Genomic DNA, 24596 nt, shown 5'->3' with positions numbered 1-24596 from the left:
CAAACGCTTGTTTCTAGTAGATACCAAACTGCTAGGAAAAAAAATTAAATTCACACAGCACCTGCAGTTTTTGACTCCCTATGGGGATGGTCTGATAGGGATGTGCCTGGGAAGAGTCTGCATTTCCATCATCATCATCATCATCATCATCATCATCATCATCATCATCATCTTTTGATGTCTTTGCCTTTTTCCCGTTGCAAAGTTTACAAATTATAAAAATCAATACAAATTAAAAACACACAAAACACAGTAAAAATTAACATATACAAGTTTATTTTTTAAAAATCAGTGTACAGTATAGAGTCAAAGCCATTTAAAATTGGAATAAGAGACATAACATAAAACATAACAAAATGGCACAGCACTAAAAGGCCATTAAGAGTTAGTTTCCAAAAGCCTGGTAAAATAGGAAAATTTTCACTTGCTGCCAGAAGGTGAGCAAAGAGATGGCCATCCTAGCCCCTCTAGGGAAGGGGTTCCAATGGGAGCAGTCAATGAGAAGGCCCTCTACCTTTTAACACTGCGTCCATATACTGTATTTTGGCATCTTGCAAGTAAGTTTCCAAGTTCTGTTTGTTGCAGTTCACTCTTAACTATATCTTCTCAATATTAATGCAAATTGTCCCACCCTCTTTTATGTGTTACTGAAATGACATTTCGTCTGGCCACAGTTCTAGAAAAATGGGAAGAAAGGAGGGCATGGAGACTGGAGAACAAAAAATGGGGAGCACAACTACTATGATCTTTAGCATTCTTTACTGGTCCCTTGCAGTGGGAAACCTGTAATCCTTCAGATGTTGTTGGTCTTCATCTCCCATCAGTTCCAGCTAGCATGGCCAATGATCACAGGGACTGGACTAAGTGGCCCTTGTGGACCACCTAGTCCAGTCCTATGATTCTATGATCTATGATGGGAGATACAGTCTGGACATATCTAAAATGCCTTGGGTTATTCACCTTGGATCTAAGCAACCTCTAAGCAACTGGTAACTTAACAATTATTTCTTTCTGACCTTACTAGTACAGAATCTGAGTGTAAATTCTGTTTGAGCAAGGATGTTTGGAGGGCTGCATGTGTGTGCCCCAAAGCATCCTTCTACCACTCCACAGGCATGGATATCTTCAGCCTGACACTGTAAAGTTTCTTTCAAGTTTAGTCCAAACCTTCCTCTTTGTCTCTTTTCCCCATTGGAAACAAACAAGCAAACAAACAAAAATCCTCATTACAATCTTGGATCCTTCGCTTATTCAACACATGGATATCAGCCAGAGTGATCCATTCCAGGGACTCTTCTCAGTCTGAGCAGATCTCAGACAGAAATCCATCTCTAACCCACCACGCACCTCACTTGCTTGCAAAGCAAATGAGCCCTGCTTACATGAAGAACAGGAGTCAAAATTAGCGAGCCGGGAAATTAGAGCTGACCAGAGGACAGAGCTGGGAGGGACATTTGACCTTGACATTCGGCTTTTCTCCAGGCCTAGAAACAGCTTTGATTTGATGCCTCCTAAGAATATCTAGGCTAACCTATTACCTCTCCCTCTCCCACTGCTGCCCACAGCCCAATTTCCACCAGCTACTCTCTTGAAATAAATCTGCAATGTATAGATCTTGAGACTGTCCTCTCTCCTACCCCCAAAGCCACAACTGACATCATATCTACCCCAAATATCCCTCCCCCTTAAGTTACATGAAACTGGTAACTTAACAAAGTATAAAATCACTTATGTTACAGTGGTGTAGTGGTTTGAGAGTCGGACTATGACTCTGGAGACCAGGGTTTGATTCCCAGCTTGTCCACAAAACCCACTGGGTGACCTTGGACAAGTCACATACTCTCAGTCTCAGGGGAGAGCAATGGCAAACCTCCTCTGAACAAATCTTGCCAAGAAAACCCCATGATATGTTGACCTTAGGGTCGCCACAAGGCAAAGACACACAACAACAACAACAACAACCACAATGGTGCCTTGTGCTTGTGCCTCATGCTCTGCTGTGGGTGCTGGGATAAAGACAGATGGAAGGAGAATGTGCATTGAACCACAGACCACTAGCACGTAGCAATCAAATATTGTTGTATTTAAGTAACTAAAAAGTAGTTGTGAGTGCTACCTTCCGTCTGAGTTCTGACAGTTTGATCCCACTGAAAAAGTAATTTCTGGCTTCTCAGTCATGGATTTGATGCTCCTATTTTTTATTCCCAGTGATAGGTCCAAAGCCAGCTAAATAGTAAGCCTAAATTGTTGAGCAGCAGGGATGAATGAAACTCATGGGGTCGCTGTAAATTGACCGGTGACTTGAAGGTGAAAGAGAGATGGACAAGAGCCATCTCTGTGGTGTAGTAGTCTGAGTGCTGAAGCTGGACTCCAGAGACTAGGGTTCAAATCCCTGCTCAGCCACAGAAGCCCACTACATTGAGCAAGTCATGCTCTCTGGACATCAGAGGAAGGCAGTGGAAAAACCCCTCTGAACAAATCTTGCCAAGAAAACCCCATAATAAGTTCATCTTAAGTGCTCCATAAGTTGGAAATGACTTGAAGGCACAAAACAACAGCAAGGGATAGATGAGAATGTGTTTAAAAAACAATTATCCAAAAATCAATAATTGCTTTGTAAATTCAGTGGAAGGAACTTAACATTTTAAAAAGGGTGAATGTGGGAGAATGCAGAACTGACAGATTTGTTCATTTAGGCAGAAGGGTTGAAATGCTTATATATGAAAAATCTGGCTTACAAACACTACATACTTGACTATGTTTGTTCTGCTAATGGCTACTTCTCTTTCTCTCCTTATCTTTACCAGTTACAAGGCAGGAAGGTCCAACACAATGATCTCTGTACTAGGAATAGCTCTACCTACTGAAGTTGGTGATGCAAATGGTTAACAATTTTGTTTAGTTCATTTTTTTTCCAATAAGAATTTACCAAAACTCAAAAAACTGTTGATAAATTTTATGGAAAGGACTTTATATTTCAAAAATCAAATGTGTGCAAAAGCAAACCTGACTGATTTGTTCACTCCTACTTGGCACAGCTGCTTTTGTCACTTGCCAACATGAGAGGGAGAAATCATTTGAAATCACTGATTGCAAAGTACATTTTAATTTTATTTACCAGTCATTATTTTTATACTATTTTTCGATTGCAAAGCCATTCATAGCTTAAAAAACTACAATCTATATAAAGCAAGATGTTGCCTGTTCAGTTGAATTTAGCTAAATTCTACTCACAAAACCATCAGAGGCATTCGATGCAGAAATAATAATAATAATAATAATAATAATAATAATAATAATAATAATATCTTTAACACTGGCTGTAGCATCCAGCATTACTCATATCTCTTTCTTAGGACTGTTTAGTTTAAGTCGAGTATGATAATATTTTGGAGTACTCAAACATTCCTCATGTTGTATATCAGCCTTAGTTGACCTTCAGAGAGTATATCTGTTCTGAACCGCTGTCAAACACACTATCTGCTATGGATGAATAATTGGGGTGCCCTCCAAGGTTAATCTAAAATGAATGTTATGTACAACATGTGTGTATTATGTGCCTTCAAATCATTTCTGACTTATGATGACCCTAAGGTGGGGTTTTCTTTGCAAGATTTGTTCAGAGGTTTGCCATTGCCTTTCCCTGAGGCTGAGAGGATGTAACTTGCCTAAGGTGCAAATCTACGGTGCTATATAAATAAAGCATAGTAATAATAATGATGATGATGATACTACTACTAATAATAATAATGTCACCTAGTGGGTTTCATGGCTGAGCGGGAACTGAAGCCTGATCTCCATACAACACATAACTTATACATTAAATCAGACCATCACAAAGATACCCTTCAAATAATTGTGAAGATCCATACAGGTGGTTTGAGCGCTGGACCAGAGTTTGAATCTCAGCTTGGCTATGTAAGCTAGCTGAATAACCTCAGGCAAGTCACACTCTCTCAGCTTCAGAGGATGGCAATGGTAAATTCCTTCTGAACAAATCTGGCCAAGAAAACCCCTAGATAGGTTCACCTTAGTGTCACCATAAGTTGGAAACGACTTGAAGGCACACAACAATAACATGCCCCAATTAATGCAGTAGATGTTTTCCTGAGCATAGCTTCTTGAACAGAAACTTTGGTACCAGAGGTAGAAAGAACAGGGATAGGTTTCTACACCACAAAACGGAAGAGCACTGCAACAGGTTTCAGCAGACCTTTGATTCAAAACTTACAGTATACACCTGTGAAATGAAACAACCAACTCAGGAAAGCCTGCATAAGTAAGCTTCTTCCAGGACGCATCTGCAGTTGATTTTGTTTCTTGCAACAACCTTGTTTGTTTCTTATGATTTCTATTTTGATGATGAAACATATAAATCTATGCTTTATTGACATGCCAGGGTGAATTTGATCACTGAATAGTCAGAAGGTGCATTGCAAAAGAAGGTCAGCCATCTCTGTGTGATGCAACTATTGTGCAACTATGGTGTCATTTTTATATAACTACAAGAACTACAGGGGAAGTATGGAAGAAATGGGGGATTGTCAGTTTGGTAGCTATATTGATCTGAAGAAGAACATGGAGCTTAGAGAGGTTGATTCCTAAGAGCTGGGAAGAATAGAAGCCTGAACAACATTATTTTTAGGGCCTACACTGCTCCACACTATTTCTTCCTCCAGTCCCAGGCTATCACCTTTTTGTGTTTTCACAATGATTAGGCAAGTGGAAGAACAGCAGATGGAGTGCAAGTATAGGAGATCAGGTCCCAAGCATTTGGAAGGACAAAGGTTGCGTACACCTGCTGTAACAGTAGAGACACCTAGCTAATCCGCATGTTTTGATCCTACCCGCAGTTGCCCATTTCAAATAGAGGCCCACCCATGAGTGCTACAGCTGTGAAATGGACTATTGATTAGAGTAATTCATTATTATTATGGTCTTTACTGGGAACAGCGAAGAAAGGAAATTCGTATTGTTCTCAGAACTTGGAAAAGGATATATATATATATATATATATATATATATATATATATATATATTCTTAGAATTAATGTGGAATGGTGGGAGTTGTTGTCCAAAAAGGTAACACTTCTAGGCTCTGGCTTATTTTATCAGTGTTTGGAGAGAAAATGCAGTTGTCCTTATATTGAAGGGATGGCAAAAACCTAGATATAATAGGTGGTGCTGGCATTTTAGGAAACAGGGTTTAATTAACTTCTGCTACGTAGCTGCTTCTATTGGATTACTCTGGTACTCTTTTATTAACAGTGTCATTCCTCTCTCTCTCTTTCTCTCCCTTCCCAACCTGCTCCTTCACTTCTTCACTTTTTGCAGTCTGTTCATCACCGTTTGAACAACAGCGGCCCTTATACTGTACCAACAAAGTCTCATGGGGATCCCTTCTTCATCGTAGAGACTATCTGCATCTGCTGGTTCTCCTTTGAGCTCCTTGTGCGGTTCATAGCCTGTCCAAGCAAGCCAGCCTTTTTCAAGAACATAATGAACATGATTGATTTTGTGGCAATAATCCCTTACTTTGTAGCCCTTGGCACTGAGTTTGCACAGCAGCGTGGTGTAAGCCAGCCTGCCATGTCTTTGGCAATCCTCAGGGTCATCCGTCTGGTGAGGGTCTTCCGAATCTTCAAGCTTTCCAGGCACTCCAAGGGCTTGCAGATCTTGGGCCAGACACTCAAGGCCAGCATGAGGGAGCTCGGTTTGCTCATCTTCTTCCTCTTCATTGGAGTCATCCTCTTCTCAAGCGCTGTCTACTTTGCTGAAGCTGACCATGATGACACAAACTTCACCAGCATCCCTGCAGCCTTCTGGTGGGCTGTGGTCACCATGACAACTGTGGGTTATGGTGACATGTACCCAGAGACCATGGGTGGCAAAATTGTCGGTTCTCTGTGTGCCATTGCTGGAGTACTCACCATCTCCTTGCCAGTGCCTGTCATTGTCTCCAACTTCAGCTACTTCTATCACCGTGAGACAGAGTGTGAAGAACAAGGCCAATACATCCATATCACGACTTGTCCATACACCCCACCACCATCCCCGGCTGCCATCCGGGAAAGGGCTCACCTCAAGGAGAAACATGAACACAAGGACACGCTTTCTGTGCCTAATTCGGAATTGCTTGATGGCATGGTGCCCATGGGCAACTCAGAAGTGCCCAACAAACGCCTTGTGACCCAAGTGTGACTACCAGATCCATTCATCCAAACAACCATCCCTTCACACCTTGACCCAACCTTCCCTGCACCTCAGCATCTTTAATTGGAAGGCAATGCTGCAGCATAATAAGTCAATTAGCTATAAAGACTGCTCTCTAGTTGAGCTTAAAAAGCCAGAGACAATAATAGGTTCAAGAGAGAACTTTTAACACCAATTTTGGAAAGAGGACTGGAGAGAGACAGCCACATCCCTAAATTTGGGATGGGGGCAAGTCATGGTAGGTTGTCACTAAAGCAGACACATAGCGAGAGAGAGAGAGAGAGAGAGAGAGAGAGAGAGAGAGAGAGAGAGAAGGAGTCATGTGGACTACATTGCAAGGGGACAGTTCCACAAACATGCATGTGCATACCCACGCACCCTATTGCTCTGTTCCTTCTTTGGTTGATTTAGGGTTCAGCCAATCCAGAAAAAGGACCTCCTCTCTGCTTCTTTTATTCCCTGCTCTGGTCAGTGACCCATCTTCCTCCAATGACTCAAAAGATCCCTCGGCATGAAGATGCCTTCATGAAGTCACAGCGATGTGTTCTTAGGTTACATCTCCTGGAGCGCACTATGGAACATACCCAGAGCAATCAGGCCCCAAATAGAAAGAGTGGGGATAAATAAGGGAACGTAACCAGCCAACCACTTTGGAATCAGGGTATCACAGGGAACACAGTCACCATACTCAGGGCGCACTGTAAATACATCTCCAAAATGAGGCAAGCTGCTTCAAAAGAACTATCCACCTCTTTGTCTCCCAGGTCATGCTTGCTGCAGGTCATGAAAACAAGCAACAGGACTCCATTTTGTTAGGAATTTCACAGGACATGTGTTAATTCTGCAGGCTGCAATGAAGCTTATGTAACATACTTTTTAAGTTTTGCTTTTTGACAGACTATTTCTCAGACTTAATACAAAAGTCCTCCCCAAGCAATAAATATGAATAATGTTACCATCTCCTCTCTCCCAGGAGGCCCCCCTCACAAACTCAGGTCAACCTTTCAGTCCCTATCTACCATTAGGCACGGTGAGGCAGCCTAGATCATGTTACTGATCTGAGGATACAATTTAGGGCTGGCCCTACCATTAAGTAGGGTGAGGCAGCCTGGATCATGTTACAGATCGGAGAATGCAATTCATGAATGTCCCTACCATTAGGCAGGGTAGGACAACCTGGATCATATTACAGATCTGAGGATACAATTCAGGGCTGGCCTTACCATAGATGGAGTGAGGCAACTGCCTCAGACTACTCGTTTGGGGTATCATGACAGGGCAAGCAAATTGTTATTTAATTTATTTTTTTTTATATTTACTGCCTCAGGTGCCACAATAACTTGAAAGGCCTCAGGTACTATGCACCGTAATGAGTGGTGGAGCACCATTAGTTGCTCCACCTCAGGCATCAACACATTTTGGGCCTACCATGGATCCAGCAGTGGCTAATCCATTATTTATTTCATTTTTATTGTTTACCACCATGTAGAGGAAGAGAGATAAAGTACCATCTGGGTTTTTAGTAGCACTAAAAAGTCTTGAGCTATTTTGGCACAACCTAGCAGGATCTCCCTGTAACACAACCCAAGTCAACACAGTTCTCCACAGTCCAGTACAACTCTTCTTCATTGTAACCGCCTTCTGTTTTGATGTAACTATTTCAAAACACCCCGAAACAGCACGGCTCCCTGTCTACACAGTCCAAGGAGCTACAGAAGTACTTCATTCCAAGCTGATTTCATCCTTGTGCCAATCCAGAGCCTGGAAACATACTTCATCGCCAAGAAGACAGGATCTCTGCTCTAAAAAAAGACACATTGCTTTTGAAGCCATCCCCTGGAACAGAGCAGATATCTTTGTGCAGGAGAGGAAAGTTAAGTCTTAACTCTGCAAATATCCATCGATCCAGAAAAAAAGATGGGAAACCAGGGAAGAGAAAAATCTCCCTAATCCCTTCTCTCCCAGCTACATTACTTGTCTTAATATGAATTTTTCTTTTATTGGTCTTAAGTGCTGGGTAGAGTGAGGGAAATGTTTACATCCCATCAGCATTTTTCCCAAGCTAATTTTTAAGCACTCTGTCGTCTAGAGACTGTGAAGAAAAAATACCATGCAAATTAAGAATAAATCCATAGTTGCTTCAGTTTCATTCACCTGCAAAGCACAGAATGTGCAGAAGTGAATAAGAACTACTGAAATAGCAACATAGCCATGGATGTCTTTACAGAAATGAACAGAACCTGAAAGAGTTAAAATTAACACTAACTGCTATTGTAGGTACAGGCATATTGATGCTATTGTTCCTGCTCATTTTTATCAGAATGAATTTTAACTACAAATTGATTGTGTAGATTTCATATGGGTGTTCATTACATTGCAAACCATAAAGCTGTAGGTGTTGCTTGTAGCTGGGTTTGCAGGATATAAGGTGAAGGACTAGCAGCGAGATGCAAAAGTGGACATGTTTTCTGGACCATTAATAATTGTGTAAGAGGGACTTTCAAGAGATTAATTGATTAATATAGTCTTTACAGGTATCGGGAATGGGTGTCTCTCCTAGTGTTGATAGGCTACAGCCCCCATCGTGCTTCACCATTGGCTACACTAGTTAGAATTGATAGGAATTGCAGTACAACATTCTTTGGAGTGGTTCACATTGTCCACATCTGCTTTACTCTATGAATGTGTCAATCCCCCTTTAAAACAAGGGTCTCCATCACCACATCTTGTCGTAGCAAACTCCTACAAATAAACTATGTACTGCATGAAGAAATGCTTCTCCCTATTTATCCCAAATCTTCTCCCAGTCAAATTCATTGGATAACTGCAAAATCAAGTATTACACGAAAGGGAGAGGAAAGTTCATCTACTTTCTCTACATTAGGGATGAGGAATACGTGATGCTCCATGTGTTATTTAATTCTCTCTATATCTGTAACATTTTTATCACACTCTACAGCCAAAAATTGGTTCATGGAGTGATTTACATAAACTATCTTGTTGAACTATAGTTCCCATCTTCCATTGCCACTGGTAATGTTGTCAGAAGCTAATGGGAGTTGGTGTCCATCTGAAGGTCCGAAGGGCTCCTGCCACTAAGTGCAGCTCTTAGCCCAGAGAAATTGAGTGCAGCAGAAAAACAATTACTATAATGACTAGAATTACCATCTGCTATTTGATAACTCTTTGCCTTTAACAAAAAAGGAACGCCATAGTTGCATGATTTGCATAAATGCATTCATACAGCTTTTAAAAGAAAAAAGGTACAAAGGTGGCAACAACCTGTATTACCATCCATGGCCTTGTATGCTAGCTGTAACTTAAGCATTTTGAATAGCATGTAATTTCTCTGCATAATTTTAGTAATTGTAACATAATCTGTATGCAAAAAACCCTGCACTGTAGTTAATAACTAGATTCACACTGGCTAAGTTTGCAGATGGTATTCCCCCATATAATTACTATTCAGTGATTGCAGATGCATAGTTTAGAAGTAAAAGAAAGATACAACATAGTGCACATTCAGAGAACTTGGATTTATATGAAAGCTACTGCAAAGCTTAATGCATTGAGCAGTGCCCATCTCTATCCTCCAGACACATGATGTTTATATTTGGCATCATCATGTGGAACGGCTCTGTTTTCCTGAACTGTACCATTCAAATTGCAAGTAGGCAACTGCAATACTGAAATCTTGCACATATTTTTTCTTGCATATAATTTATTTCTTTATTTATCACATTGATGTCCTGTCTTTTCTCCAATGAACTCAGAGTGGAGTACATGACAGTTATCCATGTTTTTTCCTTCATAACAACCCTGTGAGGCAAGTCAAGCAGAAAGAGAGATAGAGAGAGAGAATGAATGAGACATTCACATGAAGTCACCTATCACATTTCATAGCTCAATGGGGACTTGAACTTGGATCTGTTAAGTCCTGATCTATCACTCTAACCATTACACCACAAGCTGGCATGTATGGAAGAAGTGTAATAGACTTGAATTGTCCAACCCTCATGTGCCTGAACAGAACTACAGTGATGATAAACTTTATAAATGTGTATGTATATATCCCTTCAAGGTTCCTGTCAATTTATAGAGACCCTACGAATTTCATAGCAGTTTCTTAGGCAAGAAATACTCAGAGGTTATGTTGCTAGTTCCTTCCTCTGAAATATAGCCCACAGCACCTGGCATTCATTGGCAGACTCCCATCCAAGTACTAACCAGGGCTGACCCTGTTTAGCTTCCAAGATCAGATGGAATCTGGTGCCTTTAGGTACTGTATTTAGACCTGCTTTAGAAATAGAGTACCATAAATGCAACCACATTAAAAACTACCAAGAGTAAGGTTACTTTTTGGATTTGTAGTTCTGAGATTCTGGGACATATGGTCCACAAGAGTAATTTTTCCAGGCTCTGAAGCTGCCTAAGAAGTGGATGCTCTAAACAACTGTAACTGATCTGTCTTACTAAGTAAGTGCTGCTGTAAATATTTAATATAGTAAACAACATGCCAGCAAAGCTGAATAATAGGTAGAAATTCAACAGGCAATTTTCTTTTTTTGTTTTGCTAACATAGGCATAAAACAAAGACCATGTACCTATTCATTATGCATAAGGTCTGTCACAAAAATGATACTAGCAGTCTTCCATGAACCATTGGGAGTGATTTTATAACTTTATGTATGACATTTTAGCCACAGCAGTATATGCTACAAGGCTCATTAGCCTTGTAACGTTGTACACATGGATACATACTGTAATCAAGGGTAGCCAACTGCCAGGAGGCCACACTGGACCTCTCTAGATCTGTGCCCTGTATGCACCACTTAATTTGTCCCCATATGCCTTATTGACATGTTAAAAAATGACCACTTTTGCTACCACCATTGCTAATTTAGCTTCAGTGAAAACCTTGGCAGGGGCCACAAAAAGAGCTGGATGGACCATTAACTCCACTCACCCACTTCTGAGTGTTTAACATGGGGGTATAATCTGTAATTGATTTACTCTCCAGTGTTATCACTGAGACTGCAATGTTATGTGCACTTTGTGGGATGAAATCCTAAGGAACCCATGGAATTTATTTCCAACTAACTGTAGATAAGCAGGGTATAAGAATGCTCCAGTGTAAATGCTTGCAGTCTTCTTGTGCTTATGCATGTAGTAATTAAAATATTTGGGAATGATAACTACAGTGGTTATCCAAGGACAAGAAGTGAAAAGTGAGTTAGTTAAAAGCTATAGTGCAACTGCTCCATTTTATGGCACACTGCCTAGTAATGTTTCCAGATAGGACCTTTCATATTTTCCTTTTTACAAGAAGCTTTCTGATCTTCCTCATGCATGGAACCTGCCCTACCACATCTTGGAAACTCAGAAGACATCAACTGAATTGTTCCCACCTCATTTGTCTGCCTCTCTGATGCCATCATGCATCTCAGTGACACAATGTCTACCATAATGTTCTCCAGATGATGATCCTGCTCCATTTTGGGGATGGGAATGCTTTCTGCCTCCACCAAGAGCCATCCATTACAAGGAAACCCAGCAAGCAAATGAATCTCAGGTCTTGACACTAGATGTATTATGCCATAATTGCTCATTGAAAAACTCTGTCACCTTGGGAGCTAGCTTGGAGCTCAACTTTTCAAAATGTTTTACAAGGAGATTATCTACCAACACAGGCAAAGGACTTTTGCCAGCAAAAGCAAGATGATGAGGTCCCTTGTTGTCTTGAAACAGTTGGACCACAGGGTCTTTTTCATTCTGATTTTTTTTTTGAGATACTCTTGGCTTGCTCCCTGAGTATGTTTTGCAGAGGAAAAACTCTCATGAGTGTGGCACCTATTTCCTCACCCACCCCCTGAAGTGTCTACCAGTTGCTATATCAGAAGATGACTAAATTGGCTTGTGATTTTTCACATGCTAGGCACTTTGTTGCTTCCTCTCTGTGGACAGTTCCACTCTCCACTAGAGATGGGACTGTCTTATGTTGGCCCTTCCAGAACAAAACCAAACAGTCTCACCATCTTTGCCACTTAGAGGTGATGGTGGGGATTTCTTTCATTATTGTATGATTAATATTAAGAGACTGCCTCTGAATTCCATCTTCTGAAACTGGAGTCCCGGGCCTTATCGTGAACTGAACAAAATGTGGGAATAATACAAAAGCATTTTGTGATACTGGATCTGTTTTACAATGTCTGATGAGACTTTGGTAACCTTGGTAAATCCAGTGGCTATAGACTGCCAAATTTTGGGTTTTCAACTGTGCATAAAATGGATTGTTTACAGAACACTGCCTGTGCTTCTCTTCAAAGTGGGTGTTCTCTTTTCTCTCTCACCTTATATAAGAGCTTTCTGGCTGCAATCCGGTATACTGTTGTCAGAAGAAAGTTCTCTCATCTTGATTTTATCTGTAATAAAGTACAAGAGACTTCTTATTTATTCAGAATAACTCAGAAGATTAATGCTAAATTTATTCCACCCCCCTCATTGTTTTTTCCATACTGGGAATTCTGTTACAGAGGTTGAAAAATAACAGTTTTGGACGATTAACCCCCAGAATCCTTCAGTCAAAGCTAGATAAGAAATGCTAGTAGTCACAAAACATTATGTTTCCAAACTCTACTTTGTTCATTGTGTGTCAACAAAAATCTGAACGGGTGGGGTTGCAGATTAAGTAACAAGGCAGTTGAGTAGTTCAGGAGCAACCTGCAATGACCCTTGTATCTCCTCCACCTGCCATCTCCCTTCCCCTTTTGCAGGGTGTAAGCTGTGTTGCATCCCAGTTTAGGAGGCCCAGTCATCCCCTCTGCCCTGCTGAGGTGGCAAGGTTTAAATATAGGCTGTCAGAATAGCCTGGATTCCAGAAAGGCTTGACCAACCATTAAAAAAAAATTGGCTGGACAACCAAGACTTTAGAAGAGAGGGATGCTTTAAAAAAAACAGAGTTTGGGATGACATGAGAAGACAGATCTCTAAGAATGAGGGCACCTCTTTGTGGAAATAAATGGCCTGAATATTGAATACTGGAATACTGAATATTGGAAGGGCCAGACCTACCATTACGGAGAGTGATGTCTTTATCACACTATTGAGATCCTGCGGGCAAATGGGAATTAAACACAATTTAAATTAAATTTGAATTTAAACAAAAATTGCAAATTCAGGGAATTTATCATATTGAATTGCTTCCGAAATGAAATAACGTGAAGTTAAACTGCAGTTAAAACGGAGAAAACCGGCAGCTTTTTACTTTTGGGATGTTCCAAAAGTAAAAAGTTGCTGGTTTTCTCCGCTTTAACTGTGGTTTAACTTCACGTTATTTTATGTTAACTGCGACATTGTGTGATAAACTTCAAGCATTTCTGGGTTATCTTTGCATTAAATTGCGTTTAAATCCTATTTGCCTGTGGGATCTTGCTAGTGTGATAAACTCCTGAGAATGCCATCTCTGACAGCAGAGACTGACTCTCATGAAAGTCATGTCAAATTGTTAGTCATTTAATTTATTATCATCTTATCTTTACTGCCAGAAAGTTGGAGAGGTATTTGTGAGTTTGAAGTAATGAAGTCTTAGGCTGCTTTAACTGTCACAGTTCCATCCTATGGAATCCTAAGATTTGTAGTTCATTGTGGCACCAGAACTCTTTGAAAGAAGGTTAAATATCTCACAGAGCTACAAATCTTAGAATTCCATAGCAGTTGCCAAAGCAATTCCAGAGCAGGGTAGTTAAAGCAGTGTCAAACTTCATTAATTCTGCACTGTAGATTCATCCTTAGCTGCCAAAGTAGCTTGAGTTGCCTCAGTGCCCTAACTTTGTCAGTGAAATGGATGTCATTTGCTGCTGAGACTCTGGCAGCAAAATATCTGGGGCCAGCTCTGGCTAATGGCAAGAAGTTGTCTTGCATTAAATCCTGGACCCGAGAAGGATGCTTCCAGATGAGACATTTCTTGTGCAATTGCCCTGCCTTGTGCGCATAATGTTTCCAGAGGTTCAAGTATTGTCAACTTCCATTTGAAACTCTCCTGTTCCTACTTATCCAGTAAGGACAGTTAGACAAAAATAGCAGTACGAAGTTTTTTGAATCGCAGTGTCAACAGCAACCAATTCCAATTTTATAACTGAGGAACACTTTGGCTAAGAGATATGTGATTAACACAAAGCCAATCATAGGAAACACTGGGAGCAGGACAATTCTCAGTTTTACTTGAGATTAAGGAAAATCAGAAACTTTTATAGATATATTGCAAATCTCACGGAGCTGCACCAGTACATCCCAATACACACTACTCTTGGGCCCTGATTTAAGGTCATTGAATACTGCTTAGTTACTCCAGTAAAATCCACTTTTCAGTTGCCCACATATCCTCACAATCACTTTTTCAAGTCATAGTTATGTGTTGAGTGGGAATACTAATTTATGTGGCGGTGGTTTTAAGTGCTGAACTAAGTAAGGCATGTTAAATAGCATCCTATAAGAAGTACTATATAGGAAATGTGTTACTGTGCAGCATTAATCTTCACCTGAGAGATCACATCCTTACCTAAGGTGAACCACAAGGTAATCTAAAATGGCCACCACTGGATGCATCTCAGCAGTTGAGTATGAAACCCAACAAGGACAGAAGAAGCAAAGAGTCACAGAGTGAATGGGAAAGAAGAATGTGTGTGTGTTGTTTTTTTTTTGGGGGGGGGGAATATAATAAAATAAAACCAGGTACCTTGCTAAAGGTTGTGGTTAAATGTGAGGAAGGTTACAGGGTGTGATGAGGATCGAAACTACTGGCTGCAGCACCCTTGATGTCCCATTCTGTCTGAAGCTTTTTTCAATACTATACCTTGAATGCTAGCTTGAGGTAGGAGAAACAGGGCGGGTTACATGACACACAACTCTCTCCTCGGAGATACCTCCCAGAATCTGAGGTGACAGCTCCACTTTAGTAGGTAGGGCTCACCAGCCCCTATCACTGTTAGACATTATATTAGACTAACTAGACATACCTACCAATGTTTTAGAGATGGCACCTGAGAAACAGACAACGGAGCAACATCAGAGTGTGGTCAAGATGGCAAAGATTATTAATGCGGAAGAACAGACAAGCTAGGGGAAGCTGCAGCAGTTTGCTTTTGCTTGAGCTTACTGGGAATGGCAAGATTTTGCTCCCTCCTCCCACTCCCCAGCTAAATTAATTGAATACAAACTACTTTTGCACTTCAAAATTAGTTTGCAGTAACTGCACTAAGCTGAGGACAAGGAGGGAATGTCAGATGAGCAGAGACACCCATTTTAAATTGAAGCTGAAAAAGTTGGACAATTATTTGGGATTCTCCCTACCAAACTAGGCCAGTTGGAGGGCATAATAGAGGTAATGTCGGCCCCGACGGATGAATTAATAAGACAAGGTGGTTAGACTTAGAAAAGCAACAGTAGGTAGTGGTGGCAGTTTACAGCTATCACACGCCTCACCCCATGCCTCCTGCTAACTTTGGGTTTTGGGAATCACACGTGGCTTACTGTCAGCTGAGGCCAAGCTTGTGTCTCCAATGTAAACAGGCTGCGTCTCCAGGTAGCTAAGAATAGCCTGTCCTGGAACTTGAGAGACCAGCTTGGGCCAGGGAGGACATACAGAGTTTACATACTCCTTGGCTTTGAAATGGGAAAAGCCCACAGTGGGGAAAAATGCAACACTGAATGTAGATGGTTAATGCCTGACAGCCCAGGGCTGTATACCCTACAGCAGGACCTATAATTTCAGTATTTGTGCAGGGGATGTGAAGGCAGTTGGGTATAGCAGGACATTTGTGTCCCCCTACTTATACAAGAACAAGAGGTTGTTGTTGCTGTTGTGTGCCTTCACATTGTTTCTGACAAATGGTAACCCTATCATGGGGTGTTTGGTTTTTTGGGCAAGATTTGTTCAGAGGAGGTTTTCCTTTGCCTTCCCCTGAAGCTGAGAGCATGTGACTTGCCCAAAGTCATCCAGTGAATTTTCATAGCCAAGCAGGGATTCGAATCCTGGTCTCCAGACTCATAGTCCAATGCTCGTATCATTACACTACACTAGCTCCATTAATACAGTTTATCTCCCAGGCCCATGAAATAGTGCTGGAGGGAGAAAATTTGGGGAAATTACAAGAAATTGTGTAGGCCTTACTGTATACACTAGGGGGCAATGGCCGCAAACACAATGAAAACCCAAACCGTATCTTTATTTTTAGCACACTGAGGGAAATAAATATTCTTGCACCTTATGCCAGGGTACCCTTTGCAGAAAATGAGGAAAATGTCACAATGTTCCCATCTCCCATCTGGCCACAGCCCATTCCTTTTGCATCATGAAAATCTGGAAACCTCAGCTAGAGTCAGCACCCAGCATCCTAAGGCAGTTAACAAGATCCCAATATCCACAAATTTAGAGCTGGCACTTGTTTTATTTATTTATACTTCCATGAATCCAGCATCATTTGTGTTCCCCCGACTTTCCACCCTTCATGACCAGGTATTTGTCTTTTCTCTTGTAATCCCTCTTCGGGGTTTGTGTGCCTTTAACAGTATAGAATCCCGGAATTCAAAACTGAGATATTGACACTTTTGTTTTCTGATGGTTCAGTGTACAAAAACTGTGTTTCCCACAAAAAAATATTTTAAAAACCATATAAAACTGCTTTCAGGCTATGTATATAAGGTATATGTGAAACATACATGAATGTTGTGTTTAGACTTGGGTTCCATCGCCAAGATATCTCATTATGTATATATATGGAAATACTATTCTTGTTGTGTGCCTTCAAGTCATTTCTGACTCTAAGGTGAACCTATCATTGGGTTTTCTTGGCAAGATTTGTTCAGAAGAGGTTTGCCATTGCCTTTCCCTGAGGCTGAGAGCATGTGACTTGGCAAAGGTCATCCAGTGGGTTTCATGGCCAAGCAGGGAATCGATCCCTGGTCTCCAGAGTCATAGTACAACACTCAAACAATGCTTGTCCAAAATCAGATAAAGGTGATCCAATATGTAGCAGGAATTTCCCTGTCATCCCGTGTGCTGGGAGGTTTGCATTTGTTTAACCTCTGACTTGCATGCTGCTGTCAAAGATCGACCAAGAAAGGAAGAAAAGAAAGGGAACAATGGCTCTCCTGAGTTTTCTTTTTCATTAGTCCACTGCTGTTCACATGCCATCCTTCTTTAGTATCCCAGGACCACACTTCTGTCTCAGAGAGTCTACTATTTTGGTTTCTCAGAGAGACTGGAGACTTGAATGGTGGCATTCACAATTTACCACACTCCTTCCTATGAGGAATGGCTTTGGGAACAGCTTTGCCCTCCATACACACCTGGTTTTTAAACTTGGTACCGGTAATCCTTTTCTCTTGGACATATTCATGACCATGGAGAACCTTTGCCAACTTCCCAAATCCCCCTGGGGCCCAAAGGGAGAGGATGAGGCCAACTGCAAGATCTTTATCATCAGTTCTTTTTCTGATGTTAATCCGAGCATTGAAATTCAACCTCAGATGTACCTCTACCAGGTGGGTGAGTAAAGGTGTGTTGACATAGGGATTCTGCCATTGTGACAGTGGAGGGTTGTTATTTCCGTACACTTAGAGAATGCCTGTAGCTTTAGGTGTTCAACAGAAGGGAACATTCTGCCAGGTGTAGTTTCTTCTATCATCACCTGTCTGTTTTGATAGTAGCCAACTAAAAGATCACAAACAGGAAAGTGAGATTCAAGTTCATTAAAATTCATCATCAGGCCGAAGAGTTTTGATAAATTCAAAAGTTTACTTCGTCGAAACTCTTTGTTTGTTGGGTGTGCCTTCAAGTCAATTCTGACTTATGGAAATCAGTTTTCTTGGCAAGATTTGTTGAGAGGGGGTTGCCTATGCCTTCCTCTGAGGCTGAATGTGTGTGATTTGCTCAAGATCATCCAGTGAGTTTTTAGGACAAGCAGAGATTCGAACCCTGGCCTCCAGAGCTGTGGTTCAGTGCTCAAAACACTACACCATGCTGGCATTCTTCAACTGGGGTGGTGAATAAAATGGGGGTGGTGAATGTCAGTGGCATCACTAGGGTTGGTGTCACCTGGTGTGGTAACGCATGGTTTCAACCCCCCTATTGCCCTCCTCCCATACAACCCCATACAGAATCCTTAGGAATGTTTTTTGTACTGATGTCATTCATAAATTGTAATTCCAATATCACTGAATGTAATAGCAATAGTTGTGACATAAACAACTAGCAAAATTAAATTATACCTTTAAATTACAATATCGTATACACGACCTAATATATTTACATGTACATAGTTTCATGTGGTTAAAGTGAAAATGTGATGTGTTTAAAGAAAATTTGTAAAAAATAATTTTTAAAACACTATTAACAATTTATTTTTTGAGGGAAAAATATTTTTTAAAATTTAGAAGAACTTGCTGCCTCTCCTTTCTCCTCCCACTGAGCCTCACTCCACTCACGTCATCTCTTTGGTGTGTTATAGGGACATAGACAAATGCCACAGCCCATTTCTACCAAAATGCAGATGTTTGAGGATCAGTGGTGTCACCCACTTTAGGGTGTCACCTGGTGCGGTACAGACCCCACACATCCTCCTGGTTGGACTGCAAGACTCATTATCTCTTTCCATTGGATATGCCTGCTAGGAACAAACTGCAGTCCAACATCATCTGGAGGACCATACATTCATCCCCATAGTGCCAGCAAGGTGTAGTGTTTTGAGCACTGAACCACAACTCTGGAGATCAGGGATCAAATCCGTGCTTGACCTAGAAACCCACACATCACCCACACCTGCAATATAGGTATTGTCCTTATTTTAGGATTCTGCCCTGTTCATGGTCCAACATGGAGACCTATAATCTTTTTTTCCTTATTATTAAGGCTGATGCAGGATGTTGTACTGTTGGAGGACTGTCACACACACACCCTCCCATGAGTCCAGCTGCATCTTTCAGAGCTTGGAAATACTAACATCTGGGTTATGGGGTTTTGTTGTAGTGGTTTGTGTGTTGGACTACAACTCTGGAGACCAGGGTTTGATTCCTGGCTCGGCCATGAAGTCCAGCTGGGTGACCTTGGGCAAGTCACACTGTCTCAGCTTCAGGGGAAGGCAATGGCAAACCTCCTCTAAACAAATCTGGACAAGAAAACTCTATGATAGGTTCACATTAGGGTCACCATCATTCAGAAAGGACTTGAAGGCACATAACACACACACACAAATGCAAAAAGTAGTTGAGCATCTGGATCAATACCTCTGATCTCACTTGTCCATACTTTGCTCTGAGGGCTCATCAACATGAAACATTGTGGTTGAGGTTGACATGGAGATTTCCTGGCCTGTTGTCAGAAAGCCACAACCAGCTGGGAAAATGTGGCCATTTGTTAAAGCACTTCAGAAAGAGAGGGAGGGGATATTGTCATCCTTTGTTATGGTAAATAGCTGTTCCAGTTTGTAGAGGATGGACTTCTCTATTTTATAGGGGACATCTAATTTAAATATAAAGAGCGGTCAGAAGGGAGAGCTAGCAAGGGCCTTGACGTTGTTGTCTGTGAGTAGTGATCACCTGGGCAGCAGACACAGATCCCCTTGGTCTGCTGCCCAGGTCACAGTCTTTTTCATTATGTCTTATATTTCCATTTAAGTTATAGCTATTATTTCGAAATTGCTTTTGTTGAGTGCCTTCAAGTTGTTTCTGACTTATGGCAACCCTAAGGTGAACTTATCATGGGTTTTGCTTTGTTTTTTGCACTATTGGTTCAGAGGTGGTTTGCCATTGCCTTCCCCTGAGGTTAAGCACATGTGATTTGCCCAAATCACGCAGTGGGGTTCCATGGCCGAACTGGGATTTGAACTCTGGTCTCCAGAGTCATAGTCCAACACACAAACCTCTATACCACACTGGTGTATTTGCACCATATAACAAGTTGAGTTTCCCTTAACTGGAATTCCAAAATCTTAAATATTCCAAAATTGCTTACATGGGTGGCTAAGACAGTCACACCTTTGCTTTCTGATGGTTCACTGTATACAAACTTTATTTCATGCACAAAATAATTTAAAATATTATGTATAAAATTACCTTCAGGCTATGTTAATAAGGTGTTTACGAAATGTAAATTGATTTCATGTTTAGACTTGACTCCCATCTCCAAGATATCTCATGATGTATATACAAATATTCCAATCTCCAAAATCCAAAACACTTCTGGGTAAGGGAGACTCAATCTATATATACAAATGAAAAGCAAACCTGTGTCATTTTTTTGTCCTTTATTTGGATGGTGCTTAAGTGACCGCCTCTCCCACCCTGAGATCTGACCCTGCTGATTACTTTTGTATATTAAGAATATCATCAATATTATCACCACTTCCACTATTATATTCTTTCCCTGCTTAGTCCTGCTTCCACTGTCTTCTGCTTCTTTTGTTAGTTTCTCCACTGAATTTTTGTTAGGTTTCCTGGAATGACTTGCAAGGGTCTTCTTCCACTCTGCACAATGCAATGCATTTTCAAAGTAACTCTGTGTGTGTGCATAGAGAGAGATGGAGAAAGAGAGAAATAAGGGAAGAAAACAGCTGTGGCCCTTTTAAATTGACAACTTATTTAGTTTTCAAACACAACTTACCAAATTCTTCCCTGCCTACCCTTTTCTAATCCCCTCTCCAGCTTCATATTTTACAGTTGTAAAAAAATGTTTAGTTGTACAGTAACATATGAAGTTGGGAAACAGCTGTTAGTAAAGGAACACTTTCAGTGTCTAGACTTCAGCAATTTTTAAAAATCACAACTTGGAAATGTTACAAGCAGTGGCCATGATTTCTGGGGGATTCTGGGAGTTGTAACTGAAAAAAGATACATTCTCAAACGCTAATAAAAGTTCACTATGGGATGGAGAGAGCTAAAGATGGGTTATACAATACATACAGTGTTACATACAATGGGATGTTACATACAAATATTCCTTAGTCTAGCCTGCTTTACAGCCTTGTTCTGGGAATAAACTGAAGACCAACCCTGTCACCGTGAGCCGCTGGATCAAAGTGGATTAATACAATAAAAACAATAAAATAGTGCTTCTGATGCTAGTAGTCAAACGAAACCATGTACTTTGGAAACGACAAGAATTAAACAAAAGGAAAAGGTTTGGTAATCCCAGATCATAAAAACAAGAAGGATATAATGATATTAAATAACATATATTGGTATATAATGATATAAATATAAATGTTGTGATACAATAATGATATAATACAAATGTATTGGTGTATAACGATTGGTAGATGATTGGTGTATAATGACTGGGGGGAAACGTCTCACCCTGCATACTTCTTCAGCTACTGTATATTATCCTGTTTTGTCATTGTTTTCCACTGAGGTTATTATTGCACCTTTTTATTGATTATGGATGTTAGATGCACAATAAAAATAATGACTAAAAAGAAAGAAAGAAACTACAGATATTTTGCCTTTCTCTTTTTTTAAAAAAAATATTTTTATTAATTTGTTTCATACTAAAATACATATTACTGAGGTACATAATACTCCACATCTGTTCATTATACATATTTACATCATGGTTCCTTTTATCTTTATCAACTCCGTAAATTACTCATCAATATATCGGTACTTTTTATTACCACTACATATTTTAATTATACTTCACATGTATGTTACTGGTAAATAAAAAAACCCATTATAGTCTTCTTTTCTGCCATAGTTTAACCTTATCCAGTTTATTATATTCCACATGTTGTTAACTGTTTCTAAGTGAATTGCATTTTTGATCTGAAAATTAGCCAAAGATAATAAGAATTGGAACAAGAAAATATTAAAAACTGTATGATTAAATGGGCACAAGATTTAGGACAAAATATTCAACTCATACAATGGGGAAAAATGGACAAAAAGGATAAAATACTCCAAGAACTATGCTGTGCAAGAAAACTTAATAAAGATGCAATTTAGATGATATTTAACCTCAGATATAATCTCAAAAATGTAAAAAAAAAATTCATAAAAACAGTTGTTGGAAATGCAAAGGTGAAGTTGGTACTATGTTTCACTGCAGGTGGAAATGCAAACAAGTAAATAAATTTTGGACAGAAATATATCAGATAGTATAAAAATTATGCCTTTCTCTTTTTAATGGATTGTTTTTTAGGAAAAAGATGAATGCGTTTGGAAAACGTGAGAGAATGAAAATGTCATCTGGACATGTATACTGTACACTTCCATGAATGAGACAGGGTGGTTGCATGATCCAAGACTCATCTGTCCAGTTCTCACAGTCTTTCTGAAAGCTATGCCCCTTGACCTAGACGCTGTACTCTCTTATGCCACCTGTCATGGATTCTAGCAATTGGTGTCACTAGGAATGGCATCACCCGGTGCAGTAACTCATGCTGTCACCCACTCCCTCGATCTCCTCCCATGCAAAGCTTGCATGATGAATTTTGTGCATTTTTGTTGGCCAATAAAGGTATGACTCTGTTATGGATTTGAGATTTGGTAGTATTTTACTGCATGACCAACTTGGCTGCCCCTGGATATGTTAGATTGACAGATTAGTTTATGAAGAAGATTTTCTTTTGGCGATCTTGGATTTTATATTTTATAGGAGCCTGACTTTAGTTTTACACATCTCACTGTGAGGGAGATGTCTCCTTGCCCTACCACTAAGCACACAACATCAGCAGCAGCCTATTTTTAATTCATTCTTCCCACCCATCCCCAGCAATACAAGCTTTGTTTCCCCACATCTGCTGCATCTGGCTTTTATTGCCCAGAATGTAATTTCCGCCCACTAAAAAGGGGGAAAAAAGAATCCTACTATTCCTACAGCTGTTTGAAACCCTTCTTGTTGGGCAGATGATTGACACCTCCAAGGAGAAAATAGAGGCCCATGGGAGGGCTTCCATTCAAAGGAGATCTCCTCTCCAAATTTCACACAGCAGGATGGGGGAAATTCAGCAAAAGACCTCCAACTGAATGCAATGGCAACTGGGATGAAACAAGGCAAAAGATTGGTCCCACAGTTCCTCCATAACTACTTAGGGAAACCTTTCCCCAGTTGGATGCTGTCCAGACCCCCTGTCGATTTATGGAGATCTCATAGGATTTTCTTCAGCAAGGAACACTCAGAAGTGGTTTTGCTAGTTCCTTCCTCTGAAATACAGCCTACAAAACTGGGTATTCATTGGTGGTCTCCCATCCAAGTACTAATAATTAAGGTTGAAGGGTGGGGTATAAATAACATAAATAAATAAACAAACAAATAAACAAATGAACAAATAACCAGGGATACAGCCCCCTTAATCCACATGCTGCTCTTCCTACTGCAGCAAGAAGTGGAATTTTCCAGCCAAAACGGCCAGTTCTGAGGGCATCCTGGTGCTTCAAGAAAGGCAGAATCTATGGCTGAGGACCAGACTGGCCACATCTCTGGCAAGGAGAGGAATCTCAGAGAGCGAGAGAGTACTGCCTGGAAAAGAAAAGTGTGTGTGCGCGTGCATGTGTTCATACACATTTTTGCTATGTGCTGCTGGCTGTCACTGTTGCAGTTTCACATCCGCTGCTGTAGACTGATCTGGAGATGGAATTGCATTTTGCAGATAATAAAAGATCTGGAGCTTTTTAATTGTACAGAGCTTTTCTTGAGGCTGGCAACTGAAGAGTTTTGTGCAAGCCAGAAAACTGCACTAATTTTCTTATGAAATAAATTGCTCCAGTTGCTTCAGATTGTTTTAAATTTAAATATTTAAAACAATTTCAAAATATGGTAAGTTTACCAAAAAAATCAATGAAAATAGGAGTGAGGAACAGGGTTTACAAAGACTGGCAATCTGGTCATCCTAGTCTATCATTTCCATTTTAATTTTCTCCTAGGAAGAACTAAAAGGAGGCAGCATGGTGTAGTGGTTTGAGCACTGGACTAGGACTCTGGAAAACAGGGTTCGAATCCTGGCTTGGTCATATAAACCCACTGGGGTGACCTTGGGCAAGTCGCATTCTCTCGGCCTCAGAGGATGGCAGTGGCACACTCCCTCTGAAGAAACTTGCCAAGAAAACCCTGTGATAGTTTCGCCTTATGGTCACCATAAGTTAGAAATGATTTGAAGACATACAATAACAACAACAGAAAGAGCTGTTTTGTATTCCACATCTCCTGCTGAACCAAATTATTTTTCTATCTAGATCTAGCTCTCCAGACTTTTTTTGTTTAGATCCAGTTAGTTGGGATAAATGTAGGTGTGAACATGGACCTTAGAAGCAAGATCCCCTCTCACGAAAGCATCATCTGTTTTACATCTGGTGAAACCAAACAAGAAGGCTAGCTGGGCCATAATGCAAGG

At 40.5% G+C, this 24596-nt stretch overlaps 1 protein-coding gene and 1 long non-coding RNA gene across 2 annotated transcripts in view; one reads left to right on the top strand and one right to left on the bottom strand.

The window, feature by feature from the left end:
• The window catches only part of KCNA7 (potassium voltage-gated channel subfamily A member 7), a 30663-nt gene extending 17997 nt beyond the window's left edge, over positions 1–12666 (top strand). The window contains exon 2 of the mRNA XM_042476487.1: positions 5335–12666. Coding sequence (XP_042332421.1) covers positions 5335–6201 — 867 coding nt within the window. The 3' untranslated portion in view covers positions 6202–12666. The remainder of the gene's footprint in view (positions 1–5334) is intronic.
• On the bottom strand, positions 12557–12855 carry LOC121935214. Its single transcript, XR_006104746.1, has 2 exons — positions 12730–12855; positions 12557–12635 (listed from the first exon to the last, which is right to left on the bottom strand). It is a non-coding gene; the product is annotated as an uncharacterized LOC121935214 (long non-coding RNA).
• Positions 12856–24596: the final 11741 nt, after the last annotated feature.

Source organism: Sceloporus undulatus, chromosome 6 (genome assembly GCF_019175285.1).
Source record: "Sceloporus undulatus isolate JIND9_A2432 ecotype Alabama chromosome 6, SceUnd_v1.1, whole genome shotgun sequence".
NCBI classification, from domain to species: domain Eukaryota; kingdom Metazoa; phylum Chordata; class Lepidosauria; order Squamata; family Phrynosomatidae; genus Sceloporus; species Sceloporus undulatus.
Note: the sequence above shows the minus strand (reverse complement) of the source record. Positions and strands in the feature narration are given on the sequence as shown.